Genomic DNA, 21,147 nt, shown 5'->3' on the forward strand with positions numbered 1-21,147 from the left:
GGTTATCCCTCTGGTGTGTAATATGTGCAAACTAAGCATATTGTGGCTTTTATTCAGACAAAAAAAAAGTGGTTCTTGTACTTCAGAAGGACGTAATGTTCACTATCCAAATGGTCATTAAAACTGCAGAAATAGTATCAGTGTGTTCCAATATTGTGTAATCATGTTTAAAACAACCCTTAGTTCAGTTCATTAAAGCTTGTTGCAGTGTTTCAGTCAAGTCTCCTTTAGTATTTCATCTTCATCTGGTTCCACAAAGGTACAAACATGTGAACTATACAGAGATATCTTTGCAGTCAACCACCAAGTGTTCAATAGGATTGGACTGACAGTATTTCAACATGCCTGCACACGCACACACACACACACATACACAGATACACAAGCAGGATAGTAACATTAGGTTTATTTTGTTGTCAGCAGCATGACACACTAATGTGACAGCACTAATCAGGGATTGCACTGTACACTCAGGTTAAAAGGTCACTCGAAGGGGTGCCCCGGTAGCTCATGTATATGTTTATATGTTGCATTAGCGGAAATGTTATTTAACATTTATGAGGTACATCTTCTCAACAACAAAAAAAATGCAGACAGGAAGACAAACGGATATGCGGATATGCTCTTCTGGCTTTTCTTTCTTACCGCAAATTGTCTAAATGAGAATGACCAACACTGCATGTGGCTGGTACAGCAAATGCTCTGCAATGTAGCCCACGGGCCATGCTGTACATTTCATATCATAAAGGATATTCTTTCCTGTTTACAAAGTTACTAAGTTCTATTGAACAGACTCTATTCTGTTTAATGCAGTTGGAAACTAAATGCTTCTATTCAATTAATGAAACTAGTTTTTCCTTTTATTGCGGAGCCAAGTTAAAGACTTTTTTCAGTCCTGAAAAAGGACGTATACAGTTACGATTTCTGAATCGCAGCCTGAACTTCATCATCAGTGTCTAGCTCTGAGATTGTGGGATATGGCGTTGGACATTTGACTCTATATTAACACATCTTGCAAGAAGCCTGTTGTTGTTGTTCTTATGTTATGTGATGATGAGGAGTGTTATTTCACTAAACCTAGACACATCCACTATGCTATTTGGTCTAATGAATCCTGCTGGAATTTCTACATTTCCTGGGAAGAAAAACCGATGACATCTGCCTCCCAAGAACTTGCAACACTGTTGAACGCTCCCTTTAAAAAGAGCTTTGAGAAAACACCCTGAATGTACTCCAGGTGTTTTATTTTATCTTCTTTTTACAGCTACTTTGGCTTCCAGCTAACCTATTGCTCTGGGGGTCAATAGGGGCCCACAACTCTTTTTCCCTGGGACCCCCTAGTGGGTTGATCTGGTCCTGGTTCCATATCAGTATCAACATTTCATTTTGGAAATACCCTTTGCAAACTATCTCCCTCACAGTCACTCTTACAGTAAAATATTCCAAATTAAAGCACTATTTAATTGAGGACCACCACTTGTGTTTGAATTAGTGATGTTATCCAGTGCTGATTGGTCCACACCCCACAAGTCCCGCCCCTGTGAAGCTTCAACCAGCCCCTCCCCTCTCCTCTCTCTGCAGCTCACAGCCAAGTCATACAGACGGCACGCGGACAGACGCGGCGGGGGGAAACAGCAACTTCACCTTGCCTTTTAAATAGCCGACACAGTCCTTACAGTGCGAGTAAGGTCAGACACAACCGCGGGCGGAGGATAAAATAGTGAGATTTTTTTAAACAGGTGTCAGCCAGGGCACAGTCACCTTTCGTCCTGACGTATGCGGTTCACTCGTGCGCTCCCCCTGACATGACAACACTCCGCACGCGTCTGATTCCGCCGCATTCTCTTGCTGTCCACGAGCGGCCACGATGGTTAAATGTCCTGTTTAATGGTCGAGGTATGTAGACTGTGACTTTTACAGCTATACGGGCTGCGTGCCTCCAAAAACACACACACACACTTGTACACAGAGAGTTGTTTTGGAATAGGCCGAAAAAACAGCGTTCATATAATGCGCCTGTAAGGACCTCTTTAGTGCTCAAAAGAGATTTTATAATGGCCGTATTGTAGTCTACTTAGTGTGTACTGTGGTGTGTGATGATATTCCTATATGAATGTTGTAGTATTGTCATAGGGGCTAAAATGTTTTGATTCTAGGTACTGAGTTTATAGTGACCTTGTTGGAGTAGTTTGGTGCAGACTTCTTCATGTATACAGTATTGCCTCGTCTATAAGCCGCAGTGATGGAGCACAGTAGGCCTTGTGTATTATTGCAATGTCTCACGTCAGTGTATTGACAGCTTTACAGCAGTCAACCTGCAGCCTGGATACTGCAGACCACATGTAGACAAGGGGGGCAGAGGAGGCAGCTGTGACACATGGACAGGAAGGTTTGGTGTTTGGTTATATGCTACAATACATGTCTTAAAAGCAGTTATGAATGCTTAATGAGATATCTTCATGTACACAGTATGTCAAGGAAATATAGGTAAAGTGGTTGTGCAAGAACTTGATTGTGAAAAAAGGGAGTTTATTGTTGTTTATATTATTTTACAGTTAAAGCACATGAAGAGTGGCTGTGCCATGTAAAACAAATGTGCATGTTTGAGTGTGAAAATTCATTCTTGACCTTAGAAACTGTAGTTTGTGAGAAAAATCTTAACTTAAGGTCCACTTCCAAGCTTTTTACTGAGCTTTCGAACACAAAGTTCATTCTTGAACTTGTAAACAGTTAGACATAAGCAATTTAACATAAGCAATATGGCCTGCTTACTAACTTTTTCTGGAGCTTTTTAACACATCTCATGGTTTCGAGTTTGTTCAGTTGTCATGGAGATGGCTTAATTGGTGTAACTTGCATAGTGTTCCATATGCAGTGTTTATTTTTGTCTATTCTATTTTATATAAGCACTTGTTAGGCTACTTGTTGATTGTTGGAGAGCCTGTTCCTTCACTTCCTCTGTTGTTTTGTTTTGTCCTATATTATTCAAATTTTATGAAATGTGTGTATATTTCTTTCCTGAAAAATTGGGGTGGGAGTTTTGTACAATCTCTCAACCACATTTGAATCTCCTTATATACTTTTCTTGTTTTGTTGTGTACAACTAGACACATTTATTGCACAGAACACCTGTATCACAGCAACAATGTGCATCAGCAATGTACACTATATTCCAAATCCATTTTTGTGCCAGCTCTGGTGAACATACAGGAGACAGTGAACAGACCTGCCCAATGTAAACAGTTTGACCGCAGATAGCCATAAGCAAAAAGAGAGACTTTTACTAGAGAGGTGTCCAGGTGAGGTGAATAACGATGTGAGCATAGAGCTATAGATCATGGAAAAAACATTCGACAGAGGATGTCCTGTAAACATACCATAGCCACGTGGGCTGGATGAGTGAAGCGTCATTGCCTCTGGTTTGTCTCCATCCACCCGTTTCCTGCCTGCCAGTAAACAACAGTGTGCTAATTTAGATGCAAATCCTCCTACTCATGATACACTTTTATGACTGTCGTCCTCCAGAGGGGTAACACTGAACACTATGTGATAAGAGATAACAGATGATGTGCTGTGCTGTGTGTCCATCGGGTCAGCTGTGTTACCTGGTTTCTATCAAATGTGTACATGTCTTTCTCTTTTCCTTCATGTTTCTCTGAACCGTCTCCGCTTAGTGCACTCTGTCCACCATGCACACAGATGTTGAGCCATTATAACTATTATGGCCATTACTAGCTGTAATAAATAGATGACCTCAATTTGGAAATGTACTGAGCTGAGTCTGCCTGAACTGCAGCGCAGGATTTTGGGTTGTAATTAGGCTTAGAAACTGACCTCAGATCAGGGTACAATGGCAGATCACCACACTGCTGATGTAGTTTATCAATTTTAACTCATCAAAAATAGATGGGCAAGGTACATGTACTGTTGATGTTCATCTAAAAACAGGGCAGGGTTGTTGATGGAAAATATTTGTCTGTCAACACTCACATTACTTTGGAGTGAGACAACAGGAGTCTTGATTAGTCAGAACTTAAATAGAGGCAAATTGTTGATCAACAGAAAAGTAATCTGTAAAAAGTTTGATAATCAGTTAATCTTTTCAGTAATTTTTCAAGCTAAAATGCCAAACATTGGTCACTTCCAGCTGCTCGGGATTTGCTGCTGTACTTTGTCAAAAAACAAGCACATTTAAGATGCCACCTTGGGCTCTGGGAAATTGTTATGAGCATATTTCACTATTTTCTGAACAGTTTGCAGACAAAACGATAATGAAAATAATTAAAGTTATTAAATTAAATAGTTGTTAGTCACAGCCCTAATTTAAATTCATGGTTATTGTGTCCCTTAACCACTTTTCACCAACTTTCAATAACGATGGTTAATATTTTACTATGAACAGCCTCTAAGTAGATTTAGACTTAATGTGATGTACAATTCTGTGAATTGTATCTATTATAGTACGTCTGTCTGTTCAGTATTTTCTAGAAAACAAAAACATGTGACTTGAACTGGACACAATCACACATTTCATAGAAAATGCCTAAAAATAAAAGATGACTTTAGACCCCTGACCATGACGACCAACCATGTGGAAGCATGTGAATAATGTGCAAATCGTTGCCAGTTTATGCCAGTATGCTGCCTGACCCACTTTTTCAGTGTTGTTGGCCAAGACACAGACATGTCGCTACTGGAGCGGCAGATGCCATGTACCCTTTCTTACTCACTAAGATGAAGAATAGTCTTTAAACAGATGCCTTTTATCCAGATCCAAAAGCATGATTCAGTTTGTGATTTAGAACCAGATGAAGGTGAGACGTCCTAACATAAACTGTGAAACCATAGTAACTGTTGAGTAGATAAAAAACCTTCATGGGATATAAAACAATGAATTACATTGACTAATATGATAAATCTGCGTAAATTAATAATAACTAATCGAGATTCAGTTATTTAAATTTTATACACACAATCATTCAATCAGAATTAGTGTCTTGGAGAAAAACTAATTTATATGTTTTAATGTTGCTTGCATGCGAATGAATAAAAAACTAAATGTTAAGTTAAACTCTGCTGTAGATTTTCAGGGCTTGTGGGCAAACAGAACCGACAGAATGGCACGCCGGTGTGAAAGAGGTCTCTGTGTGCGAAGCCTTGCAAAGAGGGTCACCGTGACTTTTCGCACAGTTTCTATTTATTAGCAAGGTTCATTGATGCTCTTTGATAGCAGTGTGTATTCTGGGGTGTTGTAATATTAATCTCAGCCTCTCTTTCTCTCTCCCTCTTTCTCTCTGCCACAGAGGTGTGGAGCAGTCGCATTTAAAAGGTCGGAGCAGAATGCCATACAAGTTCGCATGCTGGGTAAGAACACTTACTGACCTGAATACCTCACTGCAAAAGGTTGTTAAGATACAAAGTCAGCTGCAGATTGATGGTGCAAAAATGTGTCCAAATATTTGGTAACAGTGCTTCAGTGCTGTCACTTATGTTTGGCCTAGTATAATCTCTGTGAAACACTGAGGCATATTCCTATCTCTGTATAAGCTCTGCACTGTCCAGTTGAATGGCTTTTGTTGAATAACTGGTGCTCAATACAGTAAGTTTCATAACTGAAAAAGTCATGAACCCACCATGTTGAGAAGCCTGCACGCAAGTGTAAGTGTTTTACTCCAGTCATGTGTGAAGTTGTGTCTGCACTGGATGAAAAAAATTCTCAGACCTTGAAATGTAGCTAAAGCTATTCTTTCCATTTTAATGTCAAAATTGTTTAAAGGTTCCCTGAAGAAGTGCTTAGTTGCGTGCAAGTGTGAAGCAACCTTAAACATATGATAACAAAAGGTACAGTAAGGCAGAGTGTAAATTACCAGTGCAAAAAAAAAGTAGCCCCTGCTTTCTTCAGACTGCCACCAGCTGCCAGATAACCTGATCAGTGGCATTATTAAAGAGAATCAAAAATAAGAGTCTGTCGCTCACACACACAACACAGAAGTGGAGTCTAAGTCGTAGTGTCTGTGTGTGTGTGTGTGTGTGTGTGTGTGTGTGTGTGTGTGTGTGTGTGTGTGTATGTATGTATGTCTGAGAGGGAGGGAGGGATCTTTTGGAGCCAGCAGTCCACTGGCTGACTCCCAAGTTTACTCATCAGGACTCCCACTGACCTTGTCGACTCTCTGATATCTTTCTCTCTCTCTCATTCTGTGCCATTATCACTGTTTCGTTGTTTCTTGCTTTTTGTCACATGCCTTCTTTTCATACATTCATGCAGTTGCGAATCATAGCTCTGTTTGTTTGCGTGTTCTCACCAATAAAGTCACATACAGTAGGATTTTGTCCTGGCAAGGCGTGATCTCTGTCAGTTTCCACAGATTTTATAATTCTTTTGCCAGTGGCAACATGAAGGAGGATCTGTCTTTGGCACTGCGGCACTCATTCTTATTGCTGATAAAGGGGGTTTTACATACTTTATGATCCCATTTTTACGATGGGAAGAGGCACAGCCGATGTCACGTAGCAGAAGAGAGAAAGATGGAAACAAGCTGAGAGCAAAAAGTAAAGCAGTGCAGTGAGTGAGAATAATTGTATAATCCAGTTCATCAGGTTTCAGTGCAGAGCCACAGCTAACCCAAAGTTCACCTCATTCTTAAAAGCTCACCAAATTTAGCATTTTTTCCCTGGAGGTCCATTTTTGTTTTGGTACAGAATTTATGTTCTCGCAGGATTTTGGAGGTTGCCTAGTGATGTGACTGTAATCCTAATCTACTTGTCAAAAAAGATGTGTATGTTGGTGAAAATAGTCATGTGTGAGGTGAGGTATGTAGTTGTTGTAGGTTTCAATAATCTTAAAGTATGCTCACATCATAAAGGAAGAAATTAGGGTCTGAATAATACAAAAGTTTTCGCTGTTGGATTATATATTTTTTATTATTTTTATTTCTCATGATATTAATACACCTAGCTACAAAATACAACATTTTACAATATCAACTGCTGATCACAGCTACAACAAAGCATCTATACATTGAGTTCATAGCCACGATGCGTTTCCACTGAATCGCCTGGCTGTACATTATGTCTCATTGCCTGCTTCTCGTAGCCTGTATCTTTTATCTTAATGCTCTTTGTCTCATGATTTCTTGCAATCGACTTCTTGCGTCCAATATGTGACGTTCAAGGCTATGTGTCTGTCTGTCCCTGTGTGTGTGTGTGTGTGTGTGTGTGTGTGTGTGTGTGTGTGTGTGTGTGTGTGTGTCTCAGTACTTTTGTTTGCATGTGACTGTTTCTCAAGGGAACATTACCCTGGAAAAGTGCAATGGTTATAGCACTGCGTCCTTCATGATTACATGCATGTAGAGAGGGAACACATAGGTGTTATTTACTTACATTCACTTAATTGTATTCGTGTTAATTGATATCTGGTTTTCCGCAGCCACAGGAAAGCCTTTGGGTGTGTGTGTGACATTTATGGACAACAGGAAGAGAGCAGTTTCAGTCCCAAAAGAACGTTCAGTTCAGTTGAGGCCATTAAAATAATTTAATTTTACGAGACTCTGCAGAGCACAAATTGTGCAAGTTTGAATTAGTTCTGGATACAGCTGGTGTTCACACTGTGGTCATCATGAATTTAACCATTTTTCTGTTTACCTCTGACATTTCTTTGAACATCCTCCAAGAATTTAACATTTCGATCAAATCTTGTCGTTCTGCTTCTATCTGAAATCTGAGCTGTGTTTAAGCCCAAAGCTGGTTATTCATCTGGACGGGAGAATTCAGAACAAATAAATCAAAACAAACCCGCTGAAGTGTTTCTTTGCCGGTGAAGCCTTAATGAAGGGTGACTCACAGCATGTACCTTGTTTTACCTTCAAGCAGAATAAGTTTATTATTCTGTTGGAGGCTGCTCTGGTCACATTATCTTATTTATTCAGTGGGCCTGGAAACAAAGAGTAAAAGAACATGTGTGTTCAAAGGTTAAATAAACTATGTGCGCAATTAGGACTGAAACAATTAGACAATTAATTGATTAGTTGATCAATTTATCCTTTATGTAATTCATTAAAAGTGGCAAATAGTTGCTGGTTCCAGCCTCTCAAATGTGAGGATTTCTTGCTTTTCTCTATTTTTATCATTGTAATTTGAACAGTTTTATGTTTTAGACATCAGCCTGGGCTCTGGGGAATTGTAATGGGCGTATTTCACTATTTTTCACAATTTTAAAGATCAAACAATTAGTCAAATAATTGGAAAAAAGAATGATGCTCTTATCTGCTTTTAAATGCAAAGTCTGTAAGGGAAGGTTGTGTGTTGTGTTCCCAGTGACCTGACCATGAGGCAAAGGCTGTGTCCATGAACCGAAAGCCCTACAGGCGTTCACACAAATCCTATTGGTCTGCCGTCGGTGTAGCAACATATATGCAGAGTGAGCGAGTGTGCAGGCGAGCTCTGTGCTGGGAGGGGAGGGGCTTTTAGACTCCACAACAACAGTGGCGCGAGTGACACTGTAGAGGGGAGAGAGAATGCGGCAGAAGGAGGCAGCAGACCGTCAGTGGCCGACTCTGGGAGAGATGGATAAAGACGGATTCTCACTTATTTCTTCTGGCTTTTTTCTTTTTCTTTTCCCTGCTTATTGTTTGTCTTTGTTATCACTCTGCACCCGTTTGCAGTCAGTCTCTCAGTCTTTCCGTCCTTCCTGCTACTGATTCTGTCTCTCTGCAGTAATTCTCTGTCCTACATCCCGACTTGCTACTATCTCTTGTCTGTTCTCCTCTTCCTCACCTATGGCTACCTGACAGTGAGCTTCTGTGTCTGCCGTCTTCCTCTGCCTTTTTTAACACCATCCTTCTTTCTCTCCCCTTCCTCAGTTTCAGTCCCCTCTTTACTTTGATCTTCCCTTTCCTTGTACCTGCCCCACATCCATCTGCTCTGTTTTGGAGTGAGGATGCCGGTGCTGGAGGGGCTTTGGGGCCCAGATCTCCGGATGCGGGACTCCGGTCTTGGTGTTGGGGTCGAGGTTGGGGTCTGTCCAGATGAGGCTCCCCGCTCACCGGTCTGGGGGCCTCTCAGGATGCCTCCAGTTACCTGCGGGGGCCTTTCGCTGGCCCTGGAGCTTCCCGCTCTCATACGGCAGCTCAGGACGGCCTGGAGGGCCCGCAGGGGAGGCCCCCTGGGGCCTGAGAGAAGTCAGGCGAGCACTTGGGTGGAATCAGAGAAGGAAGAGGTAGAGGAGGTGAAGCATGACATAGAAGACAGGCGCGCTCATCTGGAAGGTAATTTGCACATAATACATGTTACAAGTACAGTAAAGCTTATGGGAGTCAGATTTCTGATAAATGTTTAATGTCTAATGTATGTTTTCCTTTTTTGTTTGACCCTGCAACTGTGTACGCTACATGAAAACACATTCATGGTAGAAAACAGACCAACATTCCTTCACGTTCGTGTATAATTTGTTGTTCATTTGTCTCTTTAAAATAGTGTCTATGTTTTTTGGCAGGTCACAGATCATGAATATGGGATTCTGGCCTTGTGTTTGTGTGGTTTTGTGCATCAATATTTACATTTGAAGGTTCGACCATGTCTGGGTGCACATTTTTTTTATTTTTGACAAGTGCATGTGCTTGTGTGACAGATTATCTTTGACAAGCACGCCTCTGGCCGTATGTTTACGTGCGTGTGTGTTTGTAAGTGACGTGGCTTGAGACGAGGTTCAGAGCAGTTCAAACACCGAAGCAGAGTGGACAGTGAAATGAGGGATTTGGGTTTTAAAACCCAAGATCGCCTGTGTTACCATCTGCTGAGCTGCAGCTGCACTGATGACACTGACGTGACGCCATCAATTGAGACTCCATCCGTCTGTCTGGAGTGTAACACCGGTGATGCAAAGTAACATTGTTGACGGTTTGATGTGAATTATGGTGATTTCATCACCATTTATTAAGTGTGATGCAGTGGATGACTTGACTTTGATATTAAAATATAAACAAGAGTAACGAATACAAAGATCGACAATAACTGTCTTTACAGAATAATACTGATCAGCTGATGACAAAAATTGAACACTGTACATATAAATCTTTAATGTGCTTTTGAAGAGTTCAGATGAAGTGATGATTCACACTGTGGGGAATTACCTGTACGCAAGCACTGACTCATAAGGTGGAAAATTGACAAATGTACGCTGTTCACTGCCTGTGACTTTCTCATCGTGATGACCTCATTCAGTCGACTCCATGCAGAGAGTGAAAGGCTATCTGCGTAATATTTGATTTCACCACATACAACATGTGTCGAGACACTGTGAGATAACTTGTTAGTGGTGATAGTGAGTCTCTCTGACATTTATACTGGGCTGAAAAAGAGGCAAATTTAGGTAGAAGAATACAACTGACTGTGTTTACCCCGAGCCTACAGGCAAAACAGTTTATTAAATCTTCAAAACATTTTTTATTAACAATTTGACGTTTGTGATAACAAAAGTTACATTTCCTTTAAGGTCTGCTGTTCTGTAAATGTTTCTGCCTGTTTGCATTTAGATACAAATCAGCAAAACATTGTGTCGGCTTGTCTTGATGTCACCTATCTTTGACTCATCTGGCTGCTGTCACTGTCAAATTGCACGGAAAAAGAAAAGTGTTAACTGTATCTGGAGATTTCAGCCAGCTGTGTGGATGCACTGTATGTCTCTATGTGTCCAGATAAAGAAGCAGCAGCTGCAGGCAGCAGGAAACATCATCTGCCACTGTGTGTTTGTATTCCAGTGTTGACGCTGCGTATGGCTGAGATGTGTCTGACTGTTTCTTTTTGAGAAGGAAAACATCCCCAAAGCACAGTTTGTGCTGTTAACACCCACAGATTCAAGTGAACCCAAGTGAACATATTCATATCAGTGCCTCGTGTGTGAGTAAGTGTGTGTGTGGGTGATGTGTGCCAAGTGTGTGATCTTGTTTTCGCATTTGGAATCAGGGATTTAACCTCATTTGCAAGTGTGTGTGTGTGTGTGTGTGTGTGTGTGCAGTGAGTACGCACGGGCGCTTCACAAGGCGCGCATGCATTGCCGCGTCTTTAAACACCCTTTCCAACTGATTCACGTTTTCATGCTAAATGACCCAGTTCTGCGCCGCGCACAGACAATGACCTATTTACCACAGAGAGACGAAATGATAGATCAAGATGGGGAGAGAGGGGGTGTTGTTGTTGAACAGGAAGGAATGAAGGATGATGGGAAGGTTGAGGGGGTAGTAAAGGAGAGAGAGAAGGATGTGGAGACAGGAGCCAGAAGTAGGGGAGGAATGAAGTATGGAGTGACACATAAAATAGAAGTATGGAGAGATAGCTCAAGCGAAGGAAGAGAGCCACAGGGTGGTGTGTGTGTGTCTGAGTGTGTTTCTCCGTGTTGGAGGGGGGGTTACTGCGGTGGTTTTTCCAGATGATGTATTTCCTCCTCTTCTTGCCCACCAGCACGCAGGATAAAAAAGCAAACAGGCTTTCCCCCTTTTCTTGCTCAAACTAGGCCAGCAGGACTCTTCACAGGCTGAGTCACTTCCCCCAAGCGGTTTATATTTGTTTGTCGGACTATAAAATGCATAAATAGGGAATGATGCCACTTTTCCACCATATGTTTTATGTATAGCTGCCTAGCCTACGCGGCGCACACGCACACACATTTACCAAAACCACAACACCTGCCTGCAAACTCGGGCCTGCCTCTTTGGCAACCCAAACATCCAAGGCAAGATCTGGCAACCCGAGGGGGTTGCCACAGTGACTCCAGCCCCATTAACAGGTAGTTTAGCTGCTCTCGAAAGCGGGAGTCACAGAGGTGATGTGAATTTGCAACCTTTGGGACATAATACGCTCCAGTTGCTCACATCTGATCTGTAAATTATTCAGTATTCCCATAGTTTTTAGTTTATTCAAGTGTAAATTGCATGTGTGTGCTTGTGCGCCGTGACTTAGGACCTACTTCTGTCGTGTCTTGTTGTCACTGGCCTCAGGGTGTGTGAATTGCGCATTTTAAACAGAGACAGTATTCAGTATTCAAGGATCCATTGTGCTGCTGTGTTCCCTCTCTGTCTGATAGGTGCTCACACAGCAAGGATTAAAAACCCCAAAAGGTTACTTCTGGGACTCTGCAGACATTTCCTGTGGAAAGAATTCTTACAGTAGACAAAAATACTTGATATCCTTTTTGGAGAAAATGTGCTGTCAGCATGTCAGAAATACATGGGCACTTCAAACATATGAGTAATACATTTCCTTTTCTTTACAAGACAACATTTGTCAATTGTTTATTATGTTTTAGAATCAAACACCTTTGTGGTTTCTGCTTCTGTTTGGTCCTTGGTTACAACACACACAGGTTATGAACCACATCACACTTGTGCTTCAAAGTGAACCACTCCAACCAATCAGCATCAGTGTGAAACTACAGTAAAGACAAGAATAATTATTGTATGAGCAGAACGTACGCAGTCAATGCAGCACCAATCTGATAAATAAAAAATGTTCAGACATGCACAATAACAGCTGCACCGTGGCGTGAAATCCATTCTCTTCGGGCAAACTCGGACCAGATGCATGATGTCCTGGTGATTCAGCGATGTCAAAGATCCTCTTGTTTCATAGAGGCTGATTTAAGAACAACTCTGCTTTTATGAGGCTGATTATATTGAACATCTATGTAGAGCACTGGGGAACACTTTGCTCTGTTGTTCGCTCATCAGCCCGCTGGCTGCTTGTCGTTCAGCCATCAGCCTTTTGCCTGCTTTCTTCCTCTATTTCCTCTGCTGTTGTCGAAACACTCACCTCCTCTCTCTCTCCTTCCTCCTGGAAGGTTTGATTCATGAATCTTGGGTCAAAAGTGGCCACAACAGAACATCAGTAGTAACACCAAATATTTCTATTTCTTCCTCCAGCTTCCTCATTTTTAACCCCCGTCCTCTCCTTCTCTTCCCCTCTTTCTGTCTGCAGCTGATGGCAGACTGAACACTGGTCATGCTGGTGTGTTGCTGGTTGAGAGACGAGGCTCCTACCCGCTGATTAACCTGCGAATCCTCAAAAGTAAGTCTCCCAACCCGTTAAAATACAAAACAGTCTACATTTACTGGCCATGTGAGCAATTGTCAGTCCATTAACACAACTCTCATCTATTTGTTTTCCTAGAAAGTAACTCTTCTGTCAACAAAAACATTCCAACACTATGAACACAGTGATTACAACAAATGTGTAACCTTCCACCTGAGCGTTGTGTGCACTCAATGCATCTTACTTTTTGCATTATACAAGTAAATGCATGTGTAAGTTAAACCGAATATCAAAGTGGAAGTAAAAATAAGGTTTAAAAACGGTAACACACCAAGCATAAATCATTTTTTCTCAATAATAAATGTTACACCTCCGTAATAGTACTTCAGTCCTATGAAGGAGATACAGTAAATGAAGCTCATGCACATTTCTTGGTTTTATTTCCATTCTTAATAATGAGACCGTGTTATACAGAGAAGAATTTCTGCACCTCAAAAACTGGCAATTGAGTATAAATAGATAAACAGAGGCTGCAAGAAATAAAGCCATTACACTGAGTAGTTCTGTACATAAATTAAGAGAAATAACTTTGATATTATTTTCCTTTTTTTTTTTAATCTAAATCACTTGATTACTTCAACTTTGTGTTTGTTAATTATTGCCAGTGGTAGACCTTGATGAATTATGGGATACGCTTGTCTCTGAATACACCTCCGAGGCAGAATCAGGGTAAATGAGCATCAGATTCGGGTTAAGTGTACTGTGTGCTTTCTAAAAGTGAGACACACATTTGTCTATTTGCCTGATGGAGCATGAACTTGCACTTAATCGCTCAAAAGTCCTAGTCCTGGGACAGAGCCACAGGAAATCTTAAAACAGTTTTTAAGATACTCCTCTGTGAGAACTTTGTCACATGTAGATAACATTTGTCAAGTACTCTGCATTGTCTGGTAAAGTAAATCCTTTGACTTTGTAATTTCAGCCAGTGCCCAGCAGGGGGAGGTGGAGTCCGGCACCAGGAGAAAGGTGAAGCGTCTGCTGAGCTTTCAGAGATACTGCCACGCCTCCAGGCTGCTCAGGGGGTTGGTGCCCCACACCCCCGGGTCACTACACCTGCTGGACGACGACTACCTGGGACAAGCTGCAGTAAGAACTCTCACAACCCAACAAATATGCACAAGTACAGGTACCCTGTGTCTGCGGCTGTATGTATCAGGTGTGAATGAAGTTCTGTAAACAGTCTGTCTCTCGTTACAGCACATGCTATCAAAAGTAGGCACATGGAACTTTGACATTTTCCTCTTCGATCGTCTTACAAATGGTAAGATGGCCTTTTGTATTACTTAAAATTCACCAAATGTTGTTGTCCCTCACCCGCCATATTCCGTCTCTAATTTAACCAATGTAGGTTCTAATAAGATGTCAATGTTTTCCTTTTCTTTTGTTTTCTTTTTGTTACAATATAATTGAGATTTTTTTCTCTTTTAATACAGTTACTACATATATTATGAACTGTAAAATGTCATTCTCAAGTAGTTGACTTACTGCACTGAAAGCTTTTTTTTTCTTGGATGGATTTGTGTTGTGTAGGTAACAGCCTGGTGACTCTGATGTGCCATCTCTTCAATGTCTACGGTCTCATTCACCACTTCCAGCTGGACATGGTCAAATTGCACAGGTTTCTTGGTAAGCGGTTAGGGATACTTGTGTATTTACACATAGCATTTTTACCCGTTTGTCACCACTACATTGAAATTATTATTATATTATTATCTCTAAAAAGTGCACCCAGTGGCCTTTTTGGCGGGACAGAGTGCTCTTGAAATCCGAGAATGGTTTAACGTTTAGCCCAGACTGACGTCAATTGGTTCTTTGTCTGCCAATCAGTCATCACAAAAGAGACACAGGGTTTATGTTCCCCACAATAAAAGCAGATATTTATAAAGTGACTGTGGGGACGTTGTTGTACGTGAATATTAAGCCAGTATCCATAGCATGCTAAATGGTGCCATCAGATACAGCAGAGCAACAATGATGAGCTAATACTGTTGTATTGGTCAAAAAGTAAACTTTAAAATCATCAGTTGATTATAAATGCTTATGTTACATTACAGCAAACCTGGCAACCGCTGCCTCTCTCAGCTTTCTTCCTGCACTGTGTCAAGTTATGTGTTTACTGGGTTGCTGCAGCTGTTGGTCAACATATGCAATTTGAAGAAATCTAAATTTTGCGTTTACATGCCCCAGTGAATCAAAACATCTAGCTAAAATCTTGGTGTGTAAACTGTGTGTCCTGTCTTGCCAGGCATGGTGCAAGAGGACTACCACTCCCAGAATCCCTATCACAATGCTGTTCATGCTGCTGATGTCACTCAAGCCATGTACTGCTACCTGAAGGAGCCCAAGGTAATGAATAATACTGTATTCACACACACCCTCTCTGTCTCTGTCTGTCTCTCATACACACACTATAAGGCTTCATAAGGCCTGAGCTTCCCCTTGACATATTCTATTAGCTTCTCTCTTCCTGAAGGATAATTCCTGCTCACTTAGACTCAACAACACATCCATCCACAGCCTGGAGAAATCCCTGAAGCCCTCTGACCGGATTAAGCGTCTCTGCATCCTTCCCTTTATACAGTAATTGCTTTTGTGTCCTCTGTTGCTCTGTAAAGCACTTTGTGATGCACCTATTTTGTTAAGAGCACTCACATAAATAAATTGAATTCAACACAGCACACATGCCGATGTGTTCAAGATAAGAAGTACACACTCACAATATAAGATTCTCCGATCAATATGCCATTTTGTCCTTCACTGAGGATGAATGAAAATCCATAATTTTGAGTGCATGTTTTAAAATGGAGGCAAGTGTTTTTTTTAGATAAAATTATTATTAATTCCAGAGGTAAATGTACTTATTTGACCTTTTTATTTGGTATTTATACAATCATCCAGAATGTTTCCTCTACTATACTTCAATTACAAAAGGGACGGTAAACCACAAAAAATACAGTTGTAAAAGTTAAATAGAAGAGTAAAAACACAGAATCCTGATGCTCAGTTTGTAAGACAGTACCCAGTATATCTCCCTAGAAAAAAGGGGGCTCGTGTCCTACACGGTTCACCAATTTGGATGTAAATACCCTCAAACACCCTTACAGTGTTAAAGCCAGCACTTCACAATCATTGTTTTGTTCGAAACTGAGTGTGTTGGAGAGGAGCCACAACGATTAAAATAATCAGTGTCCTGATACCTCCAGACCTCAACTGTCTTTGTATCAATCATCATCGAGAAACTGACAAGGTGACAATATTGAGGAAACCGGATGCTTGTCAAGATAAATCTTCTTCTAAGGACAGCTTAGTAATCAAAGTTTAATTTGAAATGATTGCAACTGTCCATCATGTAAAAACCATTTCCCTGTCGACCTTTCGTGTGTTGTAGCTGGCAGAGCAGCTGAATCCTCTGGACGTGTTCCTGGGTCTGATGGCAGCCGCCGCCCACGACGTGGACCATCCCGGGGTCAACCAGCCCTTCCTCATCAAGACTAGACACCACCTGGCATCCCTCTACCAGGTACGTGCACGGACGGGTGTGCTGACATGTGTTGGTGTGTGGGTTAACATGTTTAGTGTCCAGCCTGTAACTCAGTGTGTTTGTTACCCGTCCTGTCCAGAACACGTCTGTGCTGGAGAGTCACCACTGGAGGTCCACTGTGGGCATGCTGCGAGAGTCAGGACTGCTGTCCCACCTGCCTGCTGACATGTCGTAAGTTCACACACACACACACACACACACACACACACGCACACACGCACACACACGCACACCAGAGCCTGACAGACACTGCATTTGTTAGGCTGATGCTCCTTTGGTCATTGAAGTATTGTGATCAAGATACGTATGGAGTGGGACATTTTAACCAGTTGTAGTGCTCTGTGGTGGATACAAACTTTGTAATGACAGCACTCATGTTGACACACATATAATAACAGATCGGCATGTTTGATCATGATGCATTTGGTATCATAATCTCCTTTTGTCTACCAGCCTCCACAGGAAGGTCAGAGGTCAGGGTCAGTTACAGAACGCCACCACAGGAGCTCTCCATTTACAGCCTCTAACTTACTAATAAATATTCAATATATTCATTAACATGTAGCTGTTGCTGGGGTGCAGATAGAATCAGAAATTAGTCCAGGCATGTGTGGTTTTTTCATTTTGGCTCAATAGTGCCCCCCTCTACTCTGCAGACAGGACATGGAACAGCAGCTTGGCTCTCTCATCCTGGCGACAGACATCAGCAGGCAGAATGAGTTCCTGTTGACCTTCAGAGAACATCTGGACAACCAGGACCTGGACCTTCAACTCGCTTCACACAGGCACTTTATACTGCAGGTATACTGCGCACCCACCTGACAGGAGAAGTATATCCGTGCACTATAAAGTATACTTCATTCATTAACTTGCATTTAAACAGTGAGGCTAGCGTGGCTACACAGTGTGTGTGAATCTCTCTCTCTTTGCCTTTAGATTGCTCTGAAGTGTGCAGACGTCTGTAATCCGTGTCGAGTTTGGGAGCTGAGCAGACAGTGGAGTGAGAGGGTGTGTGAGGAGTTCTACAGGCAGGGTGAGTAAAGCGTCCTCTCAGCTCAAATCAAGATAAACCAAACAAACAGGAAAAGTACTTTGTGTCCTATGAAAACATGCACTTTTAAGCTGTAGTTGTTTTCAAATAAATACCCAAATACCATGAATATACTGTATGTTACTACAACGGGAATGATTAATAGTGTCAATGTCACGTTGGAATTATTTTTAGAGCAAATGTCACCTAAAAGTAAGACCACATTTCCCACTAACCCGCTTGCTTCATATTAAAAGAGATTGATTGAAAGAATGCTTTGAATGCTTATGTTGCGTTCATGTTATGTGGGATGGTAGAGATGGGAAAGATTCCTACGTTAACGACATCTGACAACGCACAACATTTATGTGATTGCAGAGTTGGCTGTGTGAGGGTTACAAGTACTATATCTATTAACGTTTGGCTTAATATTCTTAAAAAACAGACGTCAGGCATCCATGTTTGTTTGGTTTTCAGGCACTTATGCATCATTAAACCAAGTCAGATGTATCAGAATAATCTGAGTTTCCTAGTCATAATTAAGACGTTGATGTTCACGTGAACGCTATGTACAAGAAACTGGTACAATAACTCTGATATAACATGAGTACTGTATTAGGCCGCATTTGTTCTGTAATAACAGTGCACCCTCTTCCTGTTGTAGCTGCCAGTCTTTGTTTACAGTAATTGTATTAATACCTGAAAATGATTATGACTATTATTGATGTTTGATGGTCTGTATTAGCATCGTATTTTGTTATTGCTTCTCTTTCATTCACGTGGATACTGTTTTCTTGACCTGACAGGTGAGCTGGAGAGAAAGTTTGACTTGGAGATTAGTCCTCTGTGTAACCAGCAGGCTGACTCTGTCCCAGCCATTCAGATAGGTGAGTACTGGAGTGCACACATGTATACAGCATCATCATGTATCCCTAACCGAAGATGATCCTCAACTTACTGGGAGATGCTTTTGTTGTGTTTTTCTCAGGGTTCATCTCCTACATTGTGGAGCCTCTGTTTGAGGAGTGGCAGCGCTTCACCGAGCCCAGCCCGCTCAGCCGGACCATGATGGGTCACCTGCACAAGAACAAGGCCCGCTGGAGTCGCTTACGATACGCACACACACCCTCAGACACACAAACACACCCCCACGCTGAGGAGCCAGAAGGAGGAGGAGGAGGAGGAGGAGGAGGACGAGAGGGGGTGGACATCCCTTAATCTCTTGTTTCCTGAGGCGTTTCATCTCTCTTTGTGAACGGAGGAGAGGAGTGTTTATCCACCTCCTTGTTTGTCCTCCTGCATATTTTCTCCCACTGCTGGTTGTTCACAGGTTCTGAAAGTGGGAGCACTGGATGGGAGTCTGGCTTGGATTCATGAGAAGTGGCTCCCTCTGCTGGAGTGTAGGACTGTAGTCCTGCAGGGGGGAAAAAAAAGAAGCCAGAGAGAGATTCATGGTTGGGTAGATGGATGGATAATCTTAGTAAATATATGCCAATTTGATAAAGTTATGCCTTTCTCTTTAATCCTGTGATATCGGCTTCAAAGTATCTGAGAAAAGCAGGGATAGAATTTAACAGAGGGATCAACAAAGACAAATATTTTTTGCACAATGCTGCTAGAACAATGACGAAATGAAAGAGCCAAAATTATATACAAGTCAGCTGGACTGTGCAGAGAAAAGATGACACAAAATATATTATGAAAGAAAAAGAGGAATATATCCACTATATTACGCTTTTTAAACTTTTAGACAAGACATACTGCATTAAGCTCTTTTCACTTTTGCTCTTTTTGTACAGCTCGCACTTCTATTGGATGCTCTTTCATACAAGTGTCTCACTTGTCTTCTTTTCACTGAAGTGTGTTTTTAACTCGAGCACTAAGTTGGTTATGTCAAGGTACTGTAAACTGCACTATGTATTCTGTTTTAATTGCGTTAAGACTGACATATACGATTCACGACAAAGTGGCTTCAGCTGGATGCTTTTTGGACTCGAGCTGACTCACCGATGTGGAGAACACAAACGAGAGTGTGTTCATGTAATGTTAGAAACAGTGTAATCTGTACATACTGTGATGTACGACCTCAGCACTTCACATGCCAAAATCTCAGCAATGTATTAACCTTTTTACTGGGTGTGGATATAGGGGATATATAACCTGGTTTTACCTTCGTAACAACTTAATGGGTGCATTTGTTTATCCAATAACCTCACTTTACAAACTCATATACAACAAAGCCTTAACAGCAACTTGGTCTGTCTGTGAAACACATTTTGTAATGGGGTTTTACCATTTTCTGGACAAGCTTTCTTACACTTACTACAGTTTCTGCCTGTTTTTCTTCAGCCATACCAGCATACTGAGAGACACACACACACACACACACACAGACAGTACTGTAGCAGCTTGTTTCCTGTTTGATCTTTCGCCCAGTATCAGGGTCATATTGGGTCTTAACACCCATTCAGCATTGCCAAGGTGCCAATGTACTGTTCCGACACATCAACTCACTGCACCATTACCTCTCTAAGACGTTTATATGACTTTCTTTTTACACTTGCTGCAGGCACTGTGTGCACTGTACCTTATGTCATGAACTTACTTGGGCCAATTAGTATTATATCCTGCTGTGAGTGTCAAGATAATTAAAATGTCTGTTACAGAAAAGTATATGCCATCATTTATTATTTAAAATATATTCAATTCATCGTCTAAAATGGTACTTTTATCTATAATCTCAATGGTGAAACTGTTATAATCTAAAACAAAGTATTTGTAAATACTAGTTGGTCCAAGTGTAAGATGCACTGATATAAAACAATATATTTTTTTCCACTTTTCTCTGGATATGTATAGTTAACGTTGTCACATTTTTAGATTCACGTCCGGCACAGTCGAGGCTGTGCACACGGTGCTAACAGAGGCCCACGTCTTCCCTGAGCTATAACCTGAGTTTTATGATTCTAACAACCCAGCCAACACACAGTATATCCTACATACGATGTATTCAACAAGGTTATCGCAGCTCAAGTACTGACAAGTTACGTTCATAAAATCTGTAAAAAAAAAAAAAATATATATATATATATATATAATTATATAATGATTTCTTTGACAGTTGACAACTGTGATATAAGCTTTTTCTATGAGGTGCAGTGCAGTAAAGTTAAGTCACTGGCCAAGTTGTAAGAAAGAGGACACATTCATATCTATCTGTGGCTCTGGTAATTAATAAGCAAATTAGTCATGTGTCTTCACTATAGTGCTCCATCGGCTTTGCTGAAACTCCCACAATATGTAAGCCACACTATTAAGTGCAAGCCGTTTATTCTCACACATTACTGCCGCGGTGAGAAAGGAGGCTTCAGGCTGCCTTGTATTTCGATACCACTCTGAATCAGCACTGATACAGGGTCACTGAGCCATACTGGTTTCACTAACACGTACAATAATGTACTGTATGTGTTTAATAAACGTTTCTATGCCAGAGTGA

The 21,147-nt window shown here is 41.3% G+C and overlaps 1 protein-coding gene across 1 annotated transcript; it reads left to right on the forward strand.

Annotated features, from left to right (window-relative positions):
- Nucleotides 1-1,875: 1,875 nt before the first annotated feature.
- On the forward strand, nucleotides 1,876-18,869 carry LOC139302290 (3',5'-cyclic-AMP phosphodiesterase 7B-like). Its single transcript, XM_070925945.1, has 14 exons — nucleotides 1,876-1,896; nucleotides 5,304-5,364; nucleotides 8,931-9,263; nucleotides 12,967-13,056; nucleotides 14,003-14,166; nucleotides 14,278-14,341; nucleotides 14,611-14,706; nucleotides 15,326-15,426; nucleotides 16,469-16,600; nucleotides 16,701-16,792; nucleotides 17,278-17,422; nucleotides 17,558-17,654; nucleotides 18,458-18,538; nucleotides 18,640-18,869. Exons 1-14 carry the CDS (start codon nucleotides 1,876-1,878, stop codon nucleotides 18,867-18,869), a joined length of 1,707 nt encoding a protein of 568 aa, XP_070782046.1.
- Nucleotides 18,870-21,147: the final 2,278 nt, after the last annotated feature.

The sequence above is a fragment of the Enoplosus armatus genome, chromosome 19 (genome assembly GCF_043641665.1).
Source record: "Enoplosus armatus isolate fEnoArm2 chromosome 19, fEnoArm2.hap1, whole genome shotgun sequence".
Classification (NCBI taxonomy): domain Eukaryota; kingdom Metazoa; phylum Chordata; class Actinopteri; order Centrarchiformes; family Enoplosidae; genus Enoplosus; species Enoplosus armatus.

Bases quoted from the DNA above. Each gene is read 5' to 3' on its own strand.
- LOC139302290 (XM_070925945.1), top strand. From the start codon at position 1,876: ATGTCCTGTTTAATGGTCGAG. The intron at 14,342-14,610 runs GTAAGATGGCCT...TGTGTTGTGTAG, and splicing joins CTTCGATCGTCTTACAAATG to GTAACAGCCTGGTGACTCTG. The intron at 18,539-18,639 runs GTGAGTACTGGA...TGTTTTTCTCAG, and splicing joins TGTCCCAGCCATTCAGATAG to GGTTCATCTCCTACATTGTG.